The sequence below is a fragment of the Phoenix dactylifera genome, chromosome 6 (assembly GCF_051530095.1).
Source record: "Phoenix dactylifera cultivar Ajwa chromosome 6, Ajwa_hap1_PhDact_Kaust_v1.1, whole genome shotgun sequence".
Taxonomy (NCBI): Eukaryota; Viridiplantae; Streptophyta; class Magnoliopsida; order Arecales; family Arecaceae; genus Phoenix; species Phoenix dactylifera.
In genome coordinates this window covers 25860535-25878415 of record NC_143195.1, presented here as the reverse complement: position 1 = coordinate 25878415, position 17881 = coordinate 25860535, and the positions used below count along the sequence as shown (strand labels likewise).

The 17881-nt window shown below is 39.3% G+C and overlaps 1 protein-coding gene and 1 non-coding gene across 2 annotated transcripts; both read left to right on the top strand.

The window, feature by feature from the left end:
- The first annotated feature begins 1178 nt into the window (after positions 1–1178).
- Positions 1179–12998, top strand: LOC120110866 (transcription factor-like protein DPB). Its single transcript, XM_039126767.3, has 9 exons — positions 1179–1579; positions 4108–4187; positions 4465–4508; positions 6317–6379; positions 6488–6634; positions 7404–7472; positions 8448–8546; positions 8940–9010; positions 12472–12998. The coding sequence occupies exons 1-9, from the start codon at positions 1314–1316 to the stop codon at positions 12704–12706; spliced, it is 1074 nt and encodes a 357-aa protein (XP_038982695.3). The 5' UTR covers positions 1179–1313; the 3' UTR covers positions 12707–12998.
- Positions 12999–15930: 2932 nt separating this feature from the next.
- Positions 15931–16033, top strand: LOC113461119 (U6 spliceosomal RNA). The gene has a single exon (XR_003383182.1). It is a non-coding gene; the product is annotated as a U6 spliceosomal RNA (small nuclear RNA).
- Positions 16034–17881: the final 1848 nt, after the last annotated feature.

Here is a 17881-nt window from a genome sequence, read left to right as displayed (position 1 = left end):
TGACTGAAATCTCCTCCTTCAGTCCATATCTCTAATTAGTGAAATTTGTTAGGGTCGAACTTTTCTTATTCTAGCAAGTGTTACATGATCTTCACTTGCTCTGATATTGTTAATCTTGATCTATGCGGTATTCACTCTTGGCTGCTAGTTGATTTGTTAAGATGGGGTGTAAACTCTAGCGGAGGACTCATATAAATCTATTCGTGGAGGTCTCCATGAAGAAAGACCTTTTGACATCGAGGGCCATTAACCCTTTCTTTTCTGCCAATTTCATTATATTGCCCCAAAAATGCTCCAAAAGAAATATCCGTCGTGGATAAGCACAATAATCGTAGTCTGCTTGGGATAGAAGGAACAAGAATTGGGGGATTATGCAGGCTTTTTATTTTGTTGATCTTGTTGAGACTCATCATTTCATATTGCAGATACTTTCTTTCTAAGTTTAAACATTAGTCACAAATGGGCGTCAATTGGGCAATGAGTTTACTAATGTACTGAATTTTTCTCAATGAACCTCTAATCTTCTTCTCAGTTTATGTTGGTGGCATGCGGATGATCGCCCATGCCTTCATTAGATTGTAGAGCTGGAAATGAGCTCGGGTCGGGCTTTAAGCTAGGCCCGAAAGATATTTAGAGAGAATAAAGAGGAAGCAAATGGCAAATTAAAATAGATTTAGCTAAAAATAATGTATCATATTCATTTACTTATGTTATAGGAGAAAACTTAATTTTAAACTATCTCATTTACTTGTGAAGCAATATTATGAAGTATTAAACTTCAATCGAGTTCGAGCTGAATCTATTTTTGGCCCAAACGGATAATTTGGACGAGTCCAATAGGATTTTGGCTAGACTTAGATCTGAATTATCCAAAAATTTCAAGCCATAGCCTGACTCGAAGTCCAAAAAAATTCAGTCAGGTTCGGGTTGGGGTATGGCCCTGCCGGGTCCACTCTCAGCCCGGTCAGATTGACCTTGCCACTTGTACGGCTTACAATGCTCCTCAGAATTTAAGTGTATAACCCATCTTTCCGCTGCCCAGCGTCGGCCGGCCCGCCGTAGTCCAACCCAAGAAGTGCAGGCTAACCGCAATCACAGCCAGCACGATTTGCACTCTCTAAATTTTTACGCCCAATAAAAATCATTTTTTATTGATTTGTAAGGGCATTCCTGTCTCCTGCACCACTAGTAACTTTTCCGCGGAGCTCCAACCAAACCAACCATCACTAGTGCCTCCTTCCGTCCCATTTCCCCTTGCCTTTTAGGGTTTCTTCCCTCCTCGATCCACTCGCCTGCTCGATCGCTCGCCTGGAATGGTCGCCGGCAACCGCCAGAATGACGACGGGAAGAAGACGGCGGCGAGCCTCCCCAAGCCCCCGGGTGGCGGGAGCCGCTCGTCGTGGGCCACGTCGGCGTTCTCCGGCGGGCAATCGGCGTCCACGAGCGGGAGCGTCGGGTCCCCATCGAGCCGGAGCGAGACGGCGGCGGCGACGACGCCCGTGAGCGAGAGCACCTTCGTGAGGCTGAACCACCTCGACATCCACGGGGACGATGCCGGCTCCTCCCTAGGGGCCGTGAGGTGAGCCCAATCTCCTTGCCTCATTTTTTTTCTTCTCATTTGCAAATTTAATTGTTTTTGGAACAGCATTTCTTGAATTCATGGAAGGGTGGGAGAATATGATATAATGGAGGTCATCGGTTGTCGGTGTGTGTTGTTTTGCTGGGGTGATACCACTCCGCGATCGAGAAATAGTGGAGGATTGGTTTGATCGTCATTTAGGAGTTCACTTGGAGCATCTAAAAGGAAAATCAATTTAATTTAGTTGCATGGTCTGAGCTATTCAATGAAATGTGGTTGATTATATCGGATGATTGAGAAGTTAGAAAATCATGTTATTCGATGCTATGCAGGGTTGTTGGTGTCAAAATTATTGTTTGCTTTAGCACACTGAGGCACATGCATAAAAATTCTTTGAAAAGCGTTTCTTCACTTATTTACTGTTTTTGGTAATGCATGAGGAAAAAGATTCATGTAGCTAACCCCAACTAGTTTAGGATTAACGCTTAGTTGAGTTGAGTTGAGTTGAGCTGGTAACACATAATGTAAAAGCACTGCTAGGTCTGTTTAATTTCAATAATGTTGTATCTGTAATTCTGTAAACCTAAATTTAACTTGTTTGAAATTCAGATCCACATTAAGAACTTTGAGACGAGCCGCAAAATCGTGTTTTGAGTTTGACCGAATCCAAGATGAGTTGAGTAGATTAAAGTTTACCTAATTCATTTGCTCCTTCAATATGTTGACTCCTAGGCAAGGTTTATTCATTGTTCTTGTGCAAGATAAGCATGTCCTTCATACAAGCATAAGTTGAAAGCTTGTTTTTCTAGCTTCTCCTATGATCAGTTAGTTGACGTTTGCCTGTTCGTGAAGCATTCTGTATTGGACATGGCCAAACATTGCTTTGATTGTTTTAAGCAAAATTCATGATAAATGCCAGATTGGAATCCACTAACCTTCTATATGTGCTCAAAGCAAGGGAGTGTAAGGGCCTCCATTATTTTAATGATCCATTCAACCTAAGCCTATTTCTCAGTTTGGTCCTTGATTAGTGTTTCATTATTTGTCTCCAAAACCGTTATTTGATACTTTCTTGAATTCTAGCCCTTTAATATTGAATAGCTGCCTTGGATCAAATAAAACTATGCATCGTGTAAAGATCAAAAGAAAGGAGGTGCATAGCTGCAGAGGATCAACTATGTTACAGGTATTGGTCAAATGCAAGAATCATTGATGCGTGCTGAGATTATTTGGAGAATGAAATAAGGCATAATAGAGGAAACCCTTAGTGAGACAGGGTTTCCTGTTTCCTTTTTGTGGATCTATATAAGGGCAATCATCTGGAGAATTATACCTCCAGCTATAAACCACTTACTATGTGCTGAGACTTGAGAAAAGGTGGAGAGATGGTGCTGATTTACTGAGAACCTTTTTCATGCATCATGAAACAGGCTTGGTTATATGCGATGAGAACCTAAAGTCCTAAAAAGAAGCATAATGGCTTTTGTTGGCCTGTTTCCATTGTTTATGAGTGTACTAAAGTAACTTTCAGATCCAATTTCTGCAATAGGTTAAATGAAACTATTGAATGTCTTATCTCCTTGATGTATTTTTGATGACCCTAACATGGTCTGTTTCTCCTTCAGTAGGAGTGGGTCGAGTGGTAAAGGGTTGTTAGTCTAAATTACGTGATCGAACAACTGGAATAGTAATTTCTCAATTGCTCTTAATTTGGTCAAGGTTTTGATGGGAATAACCATAAAAAAGGTCATATGGTTTAGCTGATTGGCTAAACTTCTAGTCAGATCGATTTGGGATGAACTGTTCCTTGCTGCTTCACTTAGATGCTTTTCCTAACCTTTTTGATAATTCGCAGCTAAATGTGAACACTGAGATGGTGAATTTGGGTTTTGAACATTTTATTTTGCATGAAATGGATTTTGCTGTAAGGACTTTGACACCTGTGCACTCGCCGACAAAAATGCTATATACTTTAAAACCCTTGAGGATTTGTTGATCAAGATATTTCAAGTTTGTGAATGCTGATAAAAGTAGCACTTTGATCATTTAGGGAAATGGTGATGTTGCATTAATCTAAATTCACATAAAAAAAGAAAAAACATTCAAGGTATCAAAAGAAGGGAATTTACCTTCTCGAACAGTCAAAGATATGTTCATGTTAAATGAAGTGGAAGTCTTTTCCTACATAGATCTTGCTGACATCTTTTAGTTATAACTTCCCTACTATGGTTTTTCTTCTTTTCTTTTCTTCTTTTTTTTTTAATTTGAAAAAGCTGAAGCTTGTACAGAGAGCGACCTCCCCTCAAATGTTAATGAAACGTCGAGGATATCGCATACTCATATATCTGTGGCTGCAAAAACAGAAATATATTTTTTCCTCATAAAAGCTTAATTAATTCAAATTTTGCTTTCTCATTGTTATCATAAGAGTTGATTGTTGCTGCTTAAAGCTACTGCCTGAAAGAGGTCTCATCACTGATCTGGTTCCAACATTTTTGAGATTTTAAACTAGCATGCTTTTTGAACAGTGGCAAGAAGAAAAAGAGGGGAACACGGGCGGTTGGTGGTGATAAAAGTGGTAGAGGACTCCGCCAGTTCAGCATGAAAGGTGAGTCAAAAATCTTTCTCCTATTTCTTGGTTAATTTTTGTCATTCTTTTCATCTTGAAAAGATGTCTATCCTGACAAATAGGAGACAATGTTCTATGAAGCTTCTTCAAGAGCTTCATCTATATACTGTAGATTGCATAAGCGTTTGTTACAAATGAGGATTTGCTAACGAAATGGAGGGTTAATCTGCAGTTGCTTTGATTTCTCTTGATTATTGTCTTCAAAAAATTATTTGCCTTTGTTCACTTTTAACATTTTTATTCTTAATGTGCATAGTTTGCGAGAAAGTGGAAAGCAAAGGAAGAACAACTTACAATGAGGTGAAGCAGTTAACCATGTTACCTTTTGTTTTGTTATTTCCATACATCTTGCTATCTCATGCATGGAATCTACATTAATCGATATAATAAGGCACAATAGGAGTGCTTGTATATTCTGAGTTGTGTTCATTTCGAGACAATGTTTTTGGATTTTTTACTGTTGAAAAGTGAAAAGAGAACAGCTTAACAGATGATTCACTTTGCAAATGTACTCAATAGTTCTCTCCAACACTTCACAGATGTTTCCAATCAGGACTGAATAATAGAATGGCGTTCAACTAACTGTCCTTAAGTCCAATTTCCGGCAAAAATTCCTATTGAAAAAGATGTTTGATTTCATCTAATTAGATTTAATAGCTCCTTCTAGATGTATAAATATATATATTTTAAATATCATAGATTGGTAGGAATTTAGGCCAGTATGTACTATGCTGGTGCTGGACTGGCACATGCACTGCTGTGGACCTAGCCCTTCTGCGAGCTGGATTTTTTTTTTTTTTTTGTGGTAGGGGATGGGCGTGACTGTTATTCATGCATTCCTTTGTGCGTCAAGCATTGTTGCAGTACAGCACCAGCATGCAATACATAAAGCCTTTCGTATGCCTGCCTTCACTGTAATTGCTTCTTGTTGATTGTGTATGGCTTCATGTGATCTCTTTCCTCTTTCAGTCAGAAAAAAACCACCTTGCATGCCTTTAAGAAATTGGAGGAAAAAAATGAAAATCCAGGGAATGCTTACCTAGCTGATTTTTGATCTTCTGACAATGAGAATGATCTGATTCTGTGTTCTTATTTGCTTCAGTTGGGACTTTCATTTAACAAACTGGAAAATCTAAGCCTTTTCAATGTGTTTGTGCTGTGTGGTCTACTAAAGTGATCTGAATTCTACATATGCTTCTCATGTAAATCCATTTCTGTTTGTCTTCTCATTGAATCTTGTTCTTTCATTTTGTTTATTTATTTTGGTTGGGGCTTGTAAGAACATCCTCTTAAAAATGTTGTAATATATCGAGGAATATTTGAGAATCTGTGATTTTAGCTACTATTTTGCATTCTCCTAAGTGCAATGGATAAGGTTTGCCGTATCGGTACCGGACCCTGTACCAGTGCCATACCCGCATAGTGTTGGTACGGTACGGTATGCGGTATGCCACCGGTACCGGTATCGGTACCAATTTGGTATGGTATGATACGCTCGGTACCGTCCGGTACAACATACCATGCTTTTGGATGATCACTTATTAGATCATTAGATTTTTCTTTTTAAATATTTATTCCTGTTTTAATTTGTTGATGGTAAATCCTCTTAGGATTTCGTGATTTTTTTTTACATAAAATCAATTACTCTTTTCTTTTTTTCATCTAGTCATGTTTTTGTAGCTTCCATTCCTTTTCTTGCATTCTGTATTTTTTTTTGTCTTGATATTTCTTTACAAGGAATTTTTGGTCTTTAATATGTCTCCCTTCTTGTTCCACTGTGATTTTATTAGTAAGTCTACAAGTAGAATATTCTGATCATTCCCTAATAGGAAATGGTAAATCCATACACTTGCAGTTTGTTGAGTAGCACATGTTAGGAAGCGAAAAGAGATACTTGTTATTGAAATATTATTTGTTTATTTTCAATAGTTATATCAATTGCCTTCCATTTAATGGCAGAATAATGATTCCCAGATTCTCTAAACTCTAAAGACAAGTTATTTAATATGATCAGGTCCTGATCTCCATTACAATAGCTAAGCTTTAATTATCTCATGGCATTTTTTTGAGGTAAGGTGGCTTTTTTATTTTGTTTTTTTATTTGGCAGGTTGCGGATGAACTTGTAGCTGAATTTACTGATCCCAACAGTAATGTGGTATCTCCAGATCAGGTAGTCTACAGCTCCACTTAGCAGTGAAGAAATGATCTTAGCTATTTTCTTTAATTAGATATGATTTCATGGACTATACTCTTAAAAGTGTTTCTTGAAAACAAACAGCAACAGTATGATGAGAAGAATATAAGGCGGAGGGTGTACGATGCCCTGAATGTTCTTATGGCAATGGATATTATATCTAAAGATAAAAAGGAAATACAGTGGAAGGGTTTACCTCGAACTAGTCTAAATGATATTGAAGAATTAAAGGTTTGTCTATACCATTTTTCTTATTCCTTAATGATTTGGTTAATCTATACTTTATTAAGAAATGACAGTTTTGAATTCTGACATATTTTCTTGTTGATTCTTTCCACCAACTTTTCAGATGAAAATACCCTTAGTTTTTTGCCCTTAAAATTACTGTTTCCTCTTCAATTGAATCTTTGCTAAAATGGAGACTCAATGAATCAACAAATGCATTTCTTTTTAGAAGGAATAAATTGTATACCTTATTATCTCTTTTTTCTCTATTTTTTTCTTATCTTGATCGCTTAATTCATAGTTCTCCAATTACAGCAATCAAATCATTAAAAACTTAAGCTTTAAATTTTTGGTTCTCAAGTTATTTAATTTAAAATCTTTCATTCCTTTATGTCGCTCTCATGTCAAACCATTTTATGTAATATTTATTTCTTTATTCAAATAATATTATTTTCACAACTTGCATATAATATGATATAAAAATAAATATTTATGTTCTTTTTCTCAGGTGTGCATTGTTTGTATTTAATATTTTCTTATAAGAGTATTGTTTTTGTGAAGATGGGCCTTGCCACAACATTAAGGTTCCTCCATTGTTACTTGTGATTTATGGGTTCAAAACACAGAAACAACCTCTTTGCATGTGGGGGTAAGGCTGCATAGATCTGATCCCAGACCTATAGTGGGGGGATCCTCGTGCACTGGGACACTCTTTAAAAAAAATTATTTTTCGTCTTGTGTTGCTAATTCTCCAATTTCCACACTTTTATCACAGGCAGAGCGTGTTGGATTGAAAAGTAGGATTGAAAGGAAAACTGCATATTTGCAAGACTTACAAGATCAAGTAAGATTGCTCACATATATCATTTATTAAAGTCTGAATATGTTTGTTTGATATTTACTTGTTCTTTAAATCAGTTCTTACAAACATTTATATATTCTCTTTGCACGTGCACCTTGAGACTCCTTTATGCGAAGTGGAACCTCCTAAATTCTAGGACCTTTTAGTTATAGCATCGTTAGCATGATAGAAGATATTGATATGAAATCATGGAGTGTGCTACAGCAGCACACTGAGTATATACTGCTTATCTAGGCAAAGAATATGAAAAATGCGAGGAAGAGAGGAGAGATTCGGATGCTATATTCTTCTGGCTTATTTTTGTTTACATGTAACTTGATGGGATTATTTGTTATGAGGAACATAGAAGAACAAAAGGTTTCATTACTTCCTTATCTATGTTTCCATGGCTTATTATTATTATTATTATTTTTAAAAGGAATATGCTTTGGAATAAATCTCAATCTTTACCTAACGAATAGGTATTTATAGCAGTTAATTGGGCTTCTAGGTTGTCTGGAATGTCCTCTTACTCAGAGTTTCCTTGGTTGTGAATTTGACACCTATGTGGATGTGTTGAAGTCCAAGCAAGTGTTAAGACATATTGTTGTACTTTTCTTACTCAGCTCAGTTTGTTCATCAGAAACATGAGTAAGCTAAAAGCTTGTTTGATATATTTTTTTGAGAAATTTAGTAGGCATGCCACCGCTAATGTTCGAATCTTGGACCTCTCTCAAGTGGACAAGGATGCCAACCAGCTGAATTAAACCTGGTTGGTGAGGGTAATTAGGACTAAGTTATAATTCTAATGCTATATGAATAATTCAACTTAATATTATAGAGGTCCAGAACGCCATAAGCATGAAATGATATTAAAGTGGTAAGAGGCATATGTTATACTCTTGAAAACAATATGATGAAGTTGATATATTCTGAGTTAAGAGCATATATCTTACTGTTTTCTATTCTCCTATTAAGCTTGTAGATCTGCAAAACTTGATACAACGGAATGAGCAATTATACAAATCTGGAAATGCTCCTTCAGGCGCAGTGGCTTTACCTTTTATCTTGGTTCAGGTACAATGGCTTTTCATTTGTTTCTCTGAAGGTATATAAATTTTCTAGATATCATCTCAATATACCATCTAATCTCGTGGAGAATTTAAGAAATTGCGTAGTAAAGTCTGCTTATTACCTACCTATTTGATTGGTAAAGGCATCTAATGATGAGGAACTATAATTCTACTATGACAAGGATACAGCAAATAAATATTCTCAGTAAATTAGCTTTGAAGACCAAACATATCATCATTTGATCACCTGCAAACTCTACATCTTATAAATTACAGGATATTATGAAATATGTACAACTTATATCACAACCTATCCATTATTATATTTTTCTTCTGGAGTCAGTTGACTAGATAATGATTTGAATATCTCCTTTTCTTTCCAATCGTGAATAAACAGACTCGTCCACATGCAACTGTAGAGGTGGAAATATCAGAAGATATGCAACTGGTGCATTTCGACTTTAACAGGTAATGCAAATAACTTCTCACTTGTTTATCATGCATCACATCATTGTTCAGCGAACATCACCGGCCATATATTCTGCTTTGCCAAAGGCACCAATAGATTTTGGTGTTCTCAAAGTGCCGAACTTTGAATCTTTGAACTATGCTGGCATATGGGTCTTAGTATCTTTGTAGTCAATAATAAGCTTGCTTTCATTTCAAGGAAGTTGCCAATTGCCCTAATGCAAAGAGCTGTTGAATGGGGATTCATCTGGCCAATATACTAGCTAAACAAACTATAGATGTTATTTTCCTCTGTTAATAAAAAACCTTTGATGACTGACATTGTGATGGGGCATTAAAGAGTTTTTGCTTTATATAAAATTGCAAGAAATTCTATACATCATGTATAATTTAAAGTCTATAAGCTAGTTGACTATGTTCTATAAGAAGTAGGGAATCTTGAATCTAATATTTCCCACTATCAACTGATAGGGCTAGAAATGGGCGCAGGCCAGCCCAAGGCCTGTTCTTTGGGTTGGGCCTTGAGCCAGGTCCGAGATCATTTGGGTTGGGTTTGGCCCTAAAATTAGGGCCTGGAGACATTTTGGGATGTGTTTGAGTTGATGCTTGGCCTGGCCTACAGCCCGAGCCTGACTTTTTGCTCCAAGTTCGAGCTCCACTTCTGGCCAGAAGGTTGAGCCTTCCGAATTCATTATTAAGATCCTCTGCCTGGAGCATATTGGGCCAATAATGCCAACTTCAGGACAATGGGGCCATTTCGGTTTGGACCCAACCTTTTGGCCCAAACAGGCTTATTCGGGTCGGCTCAAGCACGGGCTGGGATTTGAAAAGAAATTTCACGGTGGTGGTGGAGCTGGAGTTGTGTTCGTGATCAGAGATCAGGCCTCTAGATTTGTTGCTGCTAGTCGCTCCTTTGAGGCTTCAATATTGGGGGTGGAGCTCCAGGCTGCATGGTAGGGCATTTTCTATGTGAGATGGGTACTAGGGGCCAGACACATCATTCTTGAGGGGGACTCGGCGGTGGTGGTGGAGTGGATTCTACAGGGAGGGCGGAGGGGAGTAGAGCACCCGCTCCTCGGCGACATCCGGTGGTTGGTGAGGAAGCGTGATACTTTTCAGGCCGTCCGTGTGTACAGGGAGGTTGACTGGGTCACTTCCTACGCCGCCCAGCGCATTGGAGAGATCCTCTGGACACGGGAGTTGGAGGTTCCTTCATCATTGAGCAATCTTCTTTCTCTTGATAGTGCTGGCCATGCTCGCGAGATTAGTGTAAGTAGCCGATGTACCCAAAAAAAAAAAAGAATTCGAACTTAAGTCTGGTTTGTAGGCCCCCAAAAATTTCTAGGGCGGGCTTGGCCAGGCATGTGGCCCTACCAAATTCCTATCCTATCAGATAAGCAGCCAGATTATAGGACATTTCAGGTTTCTCTTAACACATATTGTACAACTACTTCCCAATTTGAGACTGCTAAGAATCTTCATTTGTTAACCCATGCCCAGTATGTAAAAAAGCCTCAAAATCAAGTTCCATTTGTGTATGCTTAAAATCCAGCTGATTCATAGACTGTGTTTCCTTTTAGGTGATTCCTGAAGCAAATTGGAGTTTAGTACTGGGAATGAGTTGCTGTAGGTTACCATTTTGATGAAGTGATTCCCTTTAATTTTTTGTATCCTTAGCTTCAGCAGCAGCTGAGACTTATAAAGGCCTTTCAACAAGGTGTTGGTGCCAATCGTTGGAAGTAGTAACTTAACCTTGGTTAGCTGTTGAGGGGATAAGGATAGCGATGACTGAAGCAAATAGGAGGTCAATACTAGGAATGAGTTTCTGTAGGTTGCCATTTTGATGAAGCTATTCCCTTTGGTTGCTTGTAACACTAGTTTGCTTCAGCAACAGAGCAGACTCACAAAGGTCTTCTAACTACAAATTTGTGTTAACCTCTGGAAATAGTAACTTAGCCTTTGGTAGCCACCGAGTAAGGATGATCTGCATCCCTTGCAAATTAAAAATCATGTTATTCTTGTCCTCTAGATTTCTTCAAGTGTCACTTGACTGCAGACTTCTTTTAAATGTTTCCATTGTCCAAGCTGCCATCGGTGGTTGGTTCCAATTCTCACAGCTGCAGTTCAAGGAAGGATCAGTGAAATCCCAATACAAGCCTACATTTTCTTTTGCATTGTTAAATTTGTAAGAAGTGTTGGATGCATGGTTCAGTTTTTCTTGGATTAGCATGTAGGGCTGTGCTGAGAGAGGGTGCGGCAGGGGGTGAAGAGGTGGGGAAGAGGGGTCCAATTTAAAGGTTATTCTTGACTGTCTGGCATCCTGATGAGGATTAGTAACTAATGTTTCAAAATTCGTATGAAGGTAGAAAGCCGTGAATTTTGCCTTCTGATAGGATGCTCTGTCATTCTGTTCATCAGGCTAAAAATGGTGGGATTCCACTGTATATGCTAGTTCCCACTGGACTGCATGGTTGATGGCTCTTGGCTGCGATGAAATAATCATCTAATTCCTCCTAATTTAGGGGTATTCCTTGCTTGTATCTAAATTGTTCACTTCAAGCATGACAGGTTACTTGAAAATAACCAATAAAAAGGGATGGGAAATCCAAAAAACCTATGAAGTGAATCATAAACCTTGGTGGTCGTGAGCATGCATTCTAAGTTCCATCGTCAGGTTGGATAAACCAAATGTCATTTCTTTTTTATCTATGGATGACAGGTACGGTGGGGAAGATCCTCATATTGCAATATCAATCAGTTTGCAAGTCAACCTTTGACCTTTGCCTGTATTTAGTGTTCTGCCAATCAATATGAAATAGTGATTATAGTTAATTAATTGGCAGCTATTCTCCATATTTTGCAAGGTTTTAAAGCTAAGTTTAGTTTCGGTCCAAAGCCTATGCCTAGTTGGTAGTTTCCATTTTAATTTTTAGTAATTTCAAGAACAATGTGTTCTAAATTAAATGCATAAATTGAATTTGCTCTTTTCTACATGTTTGTTTGAGACTTTTTTCGTGTGTACATTGTGAAGAAGAATTTAAACTACAAGAAAGAAAGGAACATCAGTGAAAACGGAAATAAGAGAAGCCAGAAGCATCTATTCGCAGCAGCAAATGGCAGAATCAATATAGTAATTACTCATCAAACTACAGCCTGCCAACCAATCAACATACTTTAGGACTTTTTAAGAAGCTGAAGTATGAACTGAATATGGTATATACAAAACACTTCTTGAAAGCCTTAGAACAATCAAAAAACACAATAGAATTGGCATCATTTCGAATTATAACTTATTATTTCGAGAATCATGCTCAGAAATTATTGTGCTCATATTGGAATTAAGCAAGAACCCTGAGAAGAATCTTGTATTCACTGTTGCAGAGATTAAAATAACTATAATACTATAGATTTTTAGTGTATATCCTTTACTCACATCATTTCATGTAAATTCGAAAATGCAGCACTCCTTTTGAGTTGCATGATGACTCATTTGTTCTGAAAGGAATGAGATTCGGTGAAAGAGAACATAACGATAGTGCCCATGAGCCCAGTTCAAATGGAGGTGAATGCCCCAGCACGCTGGGTATGTATCAGCAGCACGTGCAACAACCTACAAGGCCCAGTTCTACAAATAAGCTGCCCACCTCTCCTCCTATGCCTGGAATTCTAAAGGCACGTGTGAAGCATGAACACTAGTCTGTAATTTTCAACCTGTTTTTCTCGTGCGGGCTATCATTCCTTTTCCTGCCCCCGTTCTGCATAATCCATAATTTTTTATTGTTGTAAAGTGCATGTAATTAGTGGATAAGTGGGGAAAAAATCAACAAGAGCCTTCTGCTTTTCTGGCTTTTCTTTATAACAAGTTGGGAGGATCAAGGGCAACAGGGTCCTGCTGCTTCCTTGAGTTGCTCCTTAAGAGTGTGCTAACCTGCCAATTCACTGGTTCTGAAATTGATGTTATTGTAATGTAATTGTGTATTTTTTCTTACTGATGTTATGGTGGTGTGGATTTTTATGGGAAGTCGAGGTCATTGGATATCAGACAATACTTCGAACCCTAAGCCCTTTGTACTGAATGTAATTTCCCGTGTTTTTGGCTTTTGAAAATCTCACTGCATTTTGTTCGGGATCAAATCCTTCCGATTGATTACTCAGCCACCTGCTGAATGAGTAGCGAACTGATTGCTGTTCGTTCTGTTTTTAATGTTAGTTTGGGTATGCAAGCTGGTGGCGAATGTTTTAATGATTAATAGGGTTGTCAATCTTGGACCTGGACTTACAGTGATGAGAGAGAATAGCAGAGTGGGCATGGGCTATTTAGGACTTGTTTCGAGTGATTAGAATGGCCAAGCAGCCAACAATTACAGCAAAAAGTGTTAGGAATTTATTATGCTAACAAAAAAAGAAAGGAAAGAAGTAAAAAAAAGAAGTAATCTCGCTTTGCTCCAGCTAATTGAACCGTGTGTGGATTTCATCTCAGGGTGATGAATGTCAGCAGCTTAAATATGTCCATCTCGAGGTCTTCCAATCTTAACACCGATGGCTCTGACTGCAGGATGATTCATCCTAGCGATCTTGATGTGTCCGTCCCGGGCAAAGTGCAGCACAGAACGTCAATACGAGCCTATCGGTGTGAAGGTTGGAAGACCTTATAAGATGGAAGAAATAGCTCAGCTTTTCCTCAGTTAGGTTCCTGTAATACGACTCAATCACAAAGTCCATCACCTTGTCCACTGGTTCCTTGTATAGTGGCTCTCGTCAAATGATCGGAGCAGAGTCTCCAATGAGGCATGGCCGACTGTTTGATGAAGAGTCCACTCCCATGGTGTCCTCGCTTCCATAGATTACGTCATAGACATCTCTCTCGCCAAGTGGGAGGGTTGGAAACTTTTGCTCGAAGCAGTTCGTGCAGGGTTCGCGTTGGATCCACACCAAGACCAAGTGTGAATCCGTGTCGAAGATTGCTGCTGCGACGTCCACTTCACCTTGAATTACATCACGTAATCAGAGGCTTGGGCCGGGAATAGAATGGCTCAGAAAGAAGTCGAGGAACTCGTGAAGGGGAGCAAGTACTCAAGGCGGAGATCATAGCGGCGTGGGGGAGATCGGTAGCGGTTGTGTTTGCGGTTATACAACGGAGACACAGGGGACTCGCGGATGCATTTGAATGCCGCTGCGATGATGACTACTCGTGGAAGTGTCGGCTTGCGGTGGCGAGGTCGAGAGAGCTAGGACGAAGAAAAGTCATTAAACAACGGCTGTCATTAAAAGTCAAAATATCGTCTAAAACTTTTGGTAATACGTTTCTGATCACCACGAGGAGGTCGTCATGTACGTTTCCATTAGTAGAACTTTCACGACGATACAAGAGTTTGTCGCCGCATTTTATCTTCACAAAACATTTTTATAAAAAAAGTTGTCACTAAAAAAAGGGTAAAATATACATCCATGTAGTTCGATATTAAGGATAGTGATGAGACTTTTCTATTTGATAATAATAAGAATCATCACAAAAATCTTTATTTGACAACAACTGTTTGCCACAAAAAGTTGTTATCATGAATTTTACTATAACACTCTTTTATATTATTTTATAAATAATTAAGAGATATTCGGACTAAGGTTAGTGGAACCATCCCGAACCATCCAGTTCGGGGCGTCCTGAGCCGTACCGACGGCTTATCGGAACAGTTCCAGTAAAGAAACCGAAACGTTGTCACCAGAGGAGGATAAGGAGAAGGACAGAGAAGAAAAGAGAGCGAGCAAGAGAGAGAGAGAGAGGGAGGGAGGCCGGTGGAGGGTGGCTATGAGGACCCGTGCAGATGTGTATTTAGTCCCGCATCGGTTATTCGCTGGGTAGATCTTTGGTACTTATATAGAATCAAGGAATTCAAATAATACCTTCCGGCTAGCCATTTTGAGTGAGGTTCTGAATTGTTACAAACCGTATCAAAGCGGATATAGCTTATAACCTATGTGGACTAGGGAACATTGCAGCACGGATCCATTGGGACTGACAAGGGCTGATCGTGATGCTTGTGCTTAAATTTATATGGATTTAAACTTTTAGCCTGACGAGGACGTTAGGACTTGAACTTGGAGTATGTAAGGACCCGTGTAGGTATGTATTTAGTCCTACATCAGTTATTCGCCGAGGAGATCTTGGATACTTATACATGACTAAAAAACCTAAAAAAATACCTTCAGACAAGCCATTTTGGGTGAGGACCTAAGTTGTTATAAATGGTATCAGAGCGGACCTGGCCCATAATCTATGTGGATTAGAAGACACTGCAGCATGGATCCATTGGGGTAGACCACGGGCTAATCGTGGTATTTGTGATTAGATTTGAATGGATTTGAACCCTTAGTATGGCGAGGACATTAGGGCATGAACGGGGAGAGTATGCGAGGACCAGTGCAGGTGTGTGTTTAGTCCTACATCGGTTATTCGTTGGATAGATCTTAGGTATTTATATATGATCAAGAAACTCAAATAATACCTTTCAGCTAGCAATTTTGGGTAAGATCCTGGGTTGTTACAAATGATTAGGTTACTTACAAAGCCCTAGCTTTCTTTTTGCTCAAATCCAAGTTGATTCCAGGGGGGACGCCCTACACCATCTCGATACCTAGGCGGTAGACTGGCCCGTTACTTTAACCCCAGCTAGATTTGATCATCTTTGATCTTCATCATTCTAGAGTTGGATACAGTGGAAAGACGATCTCCTCCTTGCTATCACAAGCTATGACCCTAAAGACGTGCGGTGTAAGAACCATTTTGTTTAAGTTACTTATTACATAAATTTTCAGGAATCAATATTGCTTTGATATGATATGTAAGCCTTGCATGCCTATATGGCCTACCATACAGACGTGCAGTGTCTATTGCGCTCCAAATTTGGGGTGTGACAAATCTGGTGGTATCAAAGACATCCGATAAAATTGGAACAATACAGAGAAGATTAGCATGGCTCCAGCGCAAGGATGATATATATAAATTGAGAAATAGTATCAGAGCAGACCTAGCATAAAACCGATGTGGTTAGGGGACACTGCAGTACGAATCTATTAGAACTGACCATGGGTTGATCGTGGTGCTTGTGATTAGATTTATATGAATTTGAACCTTTAGTTCGACGAGGATGTCAGGGCTTGAACTCGAAGTATGTTAGGATCCATACGGGTGTGTGTTTAGTTCCACGTTGGTTATTCATCAAGGCGATCTTAGGTACTTATATAGGACTAAGGAACCCAGAAAAATACCTTCCAGCTAGCCATTTTGGGTGGGTCCTGGGCTGTTACAAATGGTATCAGAGTGGACCCAACTCATAACCTATGTGGATTAGGGGATACTGCAGCACGAATCTATTGAGGCTGACTATGTACCGATCGTGGTATTTGTGATTAGATTTGAATGGATTTAAACCCTTAGTCTGACGAAGATGTTGATAGTCAACTTTAAAGACCACACAATAGCACGTATCTGGTAGGATAGTGATTACGGATATCGATCTATAGGGATTGGGGTACAGTTGTTTTTTTTAAAAATAATATTTGAAAAAGAGAGTTTGTGAGGACTATTAAACTAAATAATTTTAAAGAAATGTAATTAAAATGATATCAATTGAGAAAGCCTAGGATAAGAAATTCACCACTAACATAGGAACAAAGATTAATTGTATTTTTAATTTATTCTTGGATTAACATGCAAATTGGCTACAAGTCTAATAAGCATTCAAATAAAAATTCACAAAAGCAATTTAAGGAAAACCCATCTTCAGTTGGCATGAGATGTCTACCCTAAACTAATGTGGCAGGACACTGCATTTTTCCTAAGCATGGATTATCTCATTCTTATTTAGTGATCATGAAGAATACTTGCATAAACATCATACTTAAAATCATAGACCTTAAGCATGAGGTAAAAGGAAATTCAATTAGATCAATTAAGTTCATACAATTCCAAGAACAAAATAAAAAAATACAAGAACTGTTATCGCCTTTGTTAGGGCTTCATCCTGCCCTAATGAAGAGATTAGGCTTCCGTGGAGAATTGAACAGCCGCAGCAGCGGAGAAGGCTTCCATCGCGACTAGCTCTTCTTCCTTTCTTCCTCCGATTGTTTCCTCTCCCGTGGCAACTCCCAGACTAATCGAAATGACTTGGATGAGCCAAGATCCATCAGAAAGAATGCCCCCACCCCCTTACGTCCTGACTTCTTTTATAGGCTGCCAACTCCCCCCTCTCCTCCCCTATTTTTTTCTTCGTGGTTGTTCCGAGTGGAGGCTTGATCTCATCCGCGGATGATGGGATTTACGCGGGAAAGATGCGTGAGCTGAGAGGATGATGCTGGATGCGAAGATCATGGGATTTGGCTTCAGAAGTTGATCCACGGATGCTGAGAAGCTCTAATGTGCGGATGGCTTGCTGGCTCGGGCGCATGCAGAAACTTGGATTTGCTCGGTTCGTGGATATGGGGGTTAACTTGCAGTTGGCTGGGATCAATCCGAATGATGGCTGGGAATGGAAACTGTCGACATGGATACAGGGGACTATGCTCACGGCTGAAGAAGTTGCTCGGGATGCTCATCCGGTTGCTGGGAAAGATACGCGGAGCAAGGTAGAGAAGACTCGATTCCGGGATGCAGGGGATTCATCCGTGGACGATGGAGTTAATCCGAATGGGAGGAAATCTAGAAGAACATCTTGGATCCGTGGTTGAGAGCTGGATGCAGAGGATGGAGTTGTTCGAGTTGTTGGGAGGTGCTGACTTTGATCCCGATGGCTGGAATTTGGGAGGCTTTTGATGAAACAAACTCAGGTTCTGGTTTGCTGTAACAGGGAATCCGGATGGCTGGGAGCTTGGTTG

What these genes read in the sequence shown, in the direction of transcription:
- LOC120110866 (XM_039126767.3), top strand. Translation starts at nt 1,314, where the DNA reads ATGGTCGCCGGCAACCGCCAGAATGACGACGGGAAGAAGACGGCGGCG. An exon ending in CCGCCAGTTCAGCATGAAAG is followed by an intron (nt 4,188 to 4,464) that starts GTGAGTCAAAAA and finishes TAATGTGCATAG; the next exon opens with TTTGCGAGAAAGTGGAAAGC. An exon ending in ATGATATTGAAGAATTAAAG is followed by an intron (nt 6,635 to 7,403) that starts GTTTGTCTATAC and finishes CTTTTATCACAG; the next exon opens with GCAGAGCGTGTTGGATTGAA.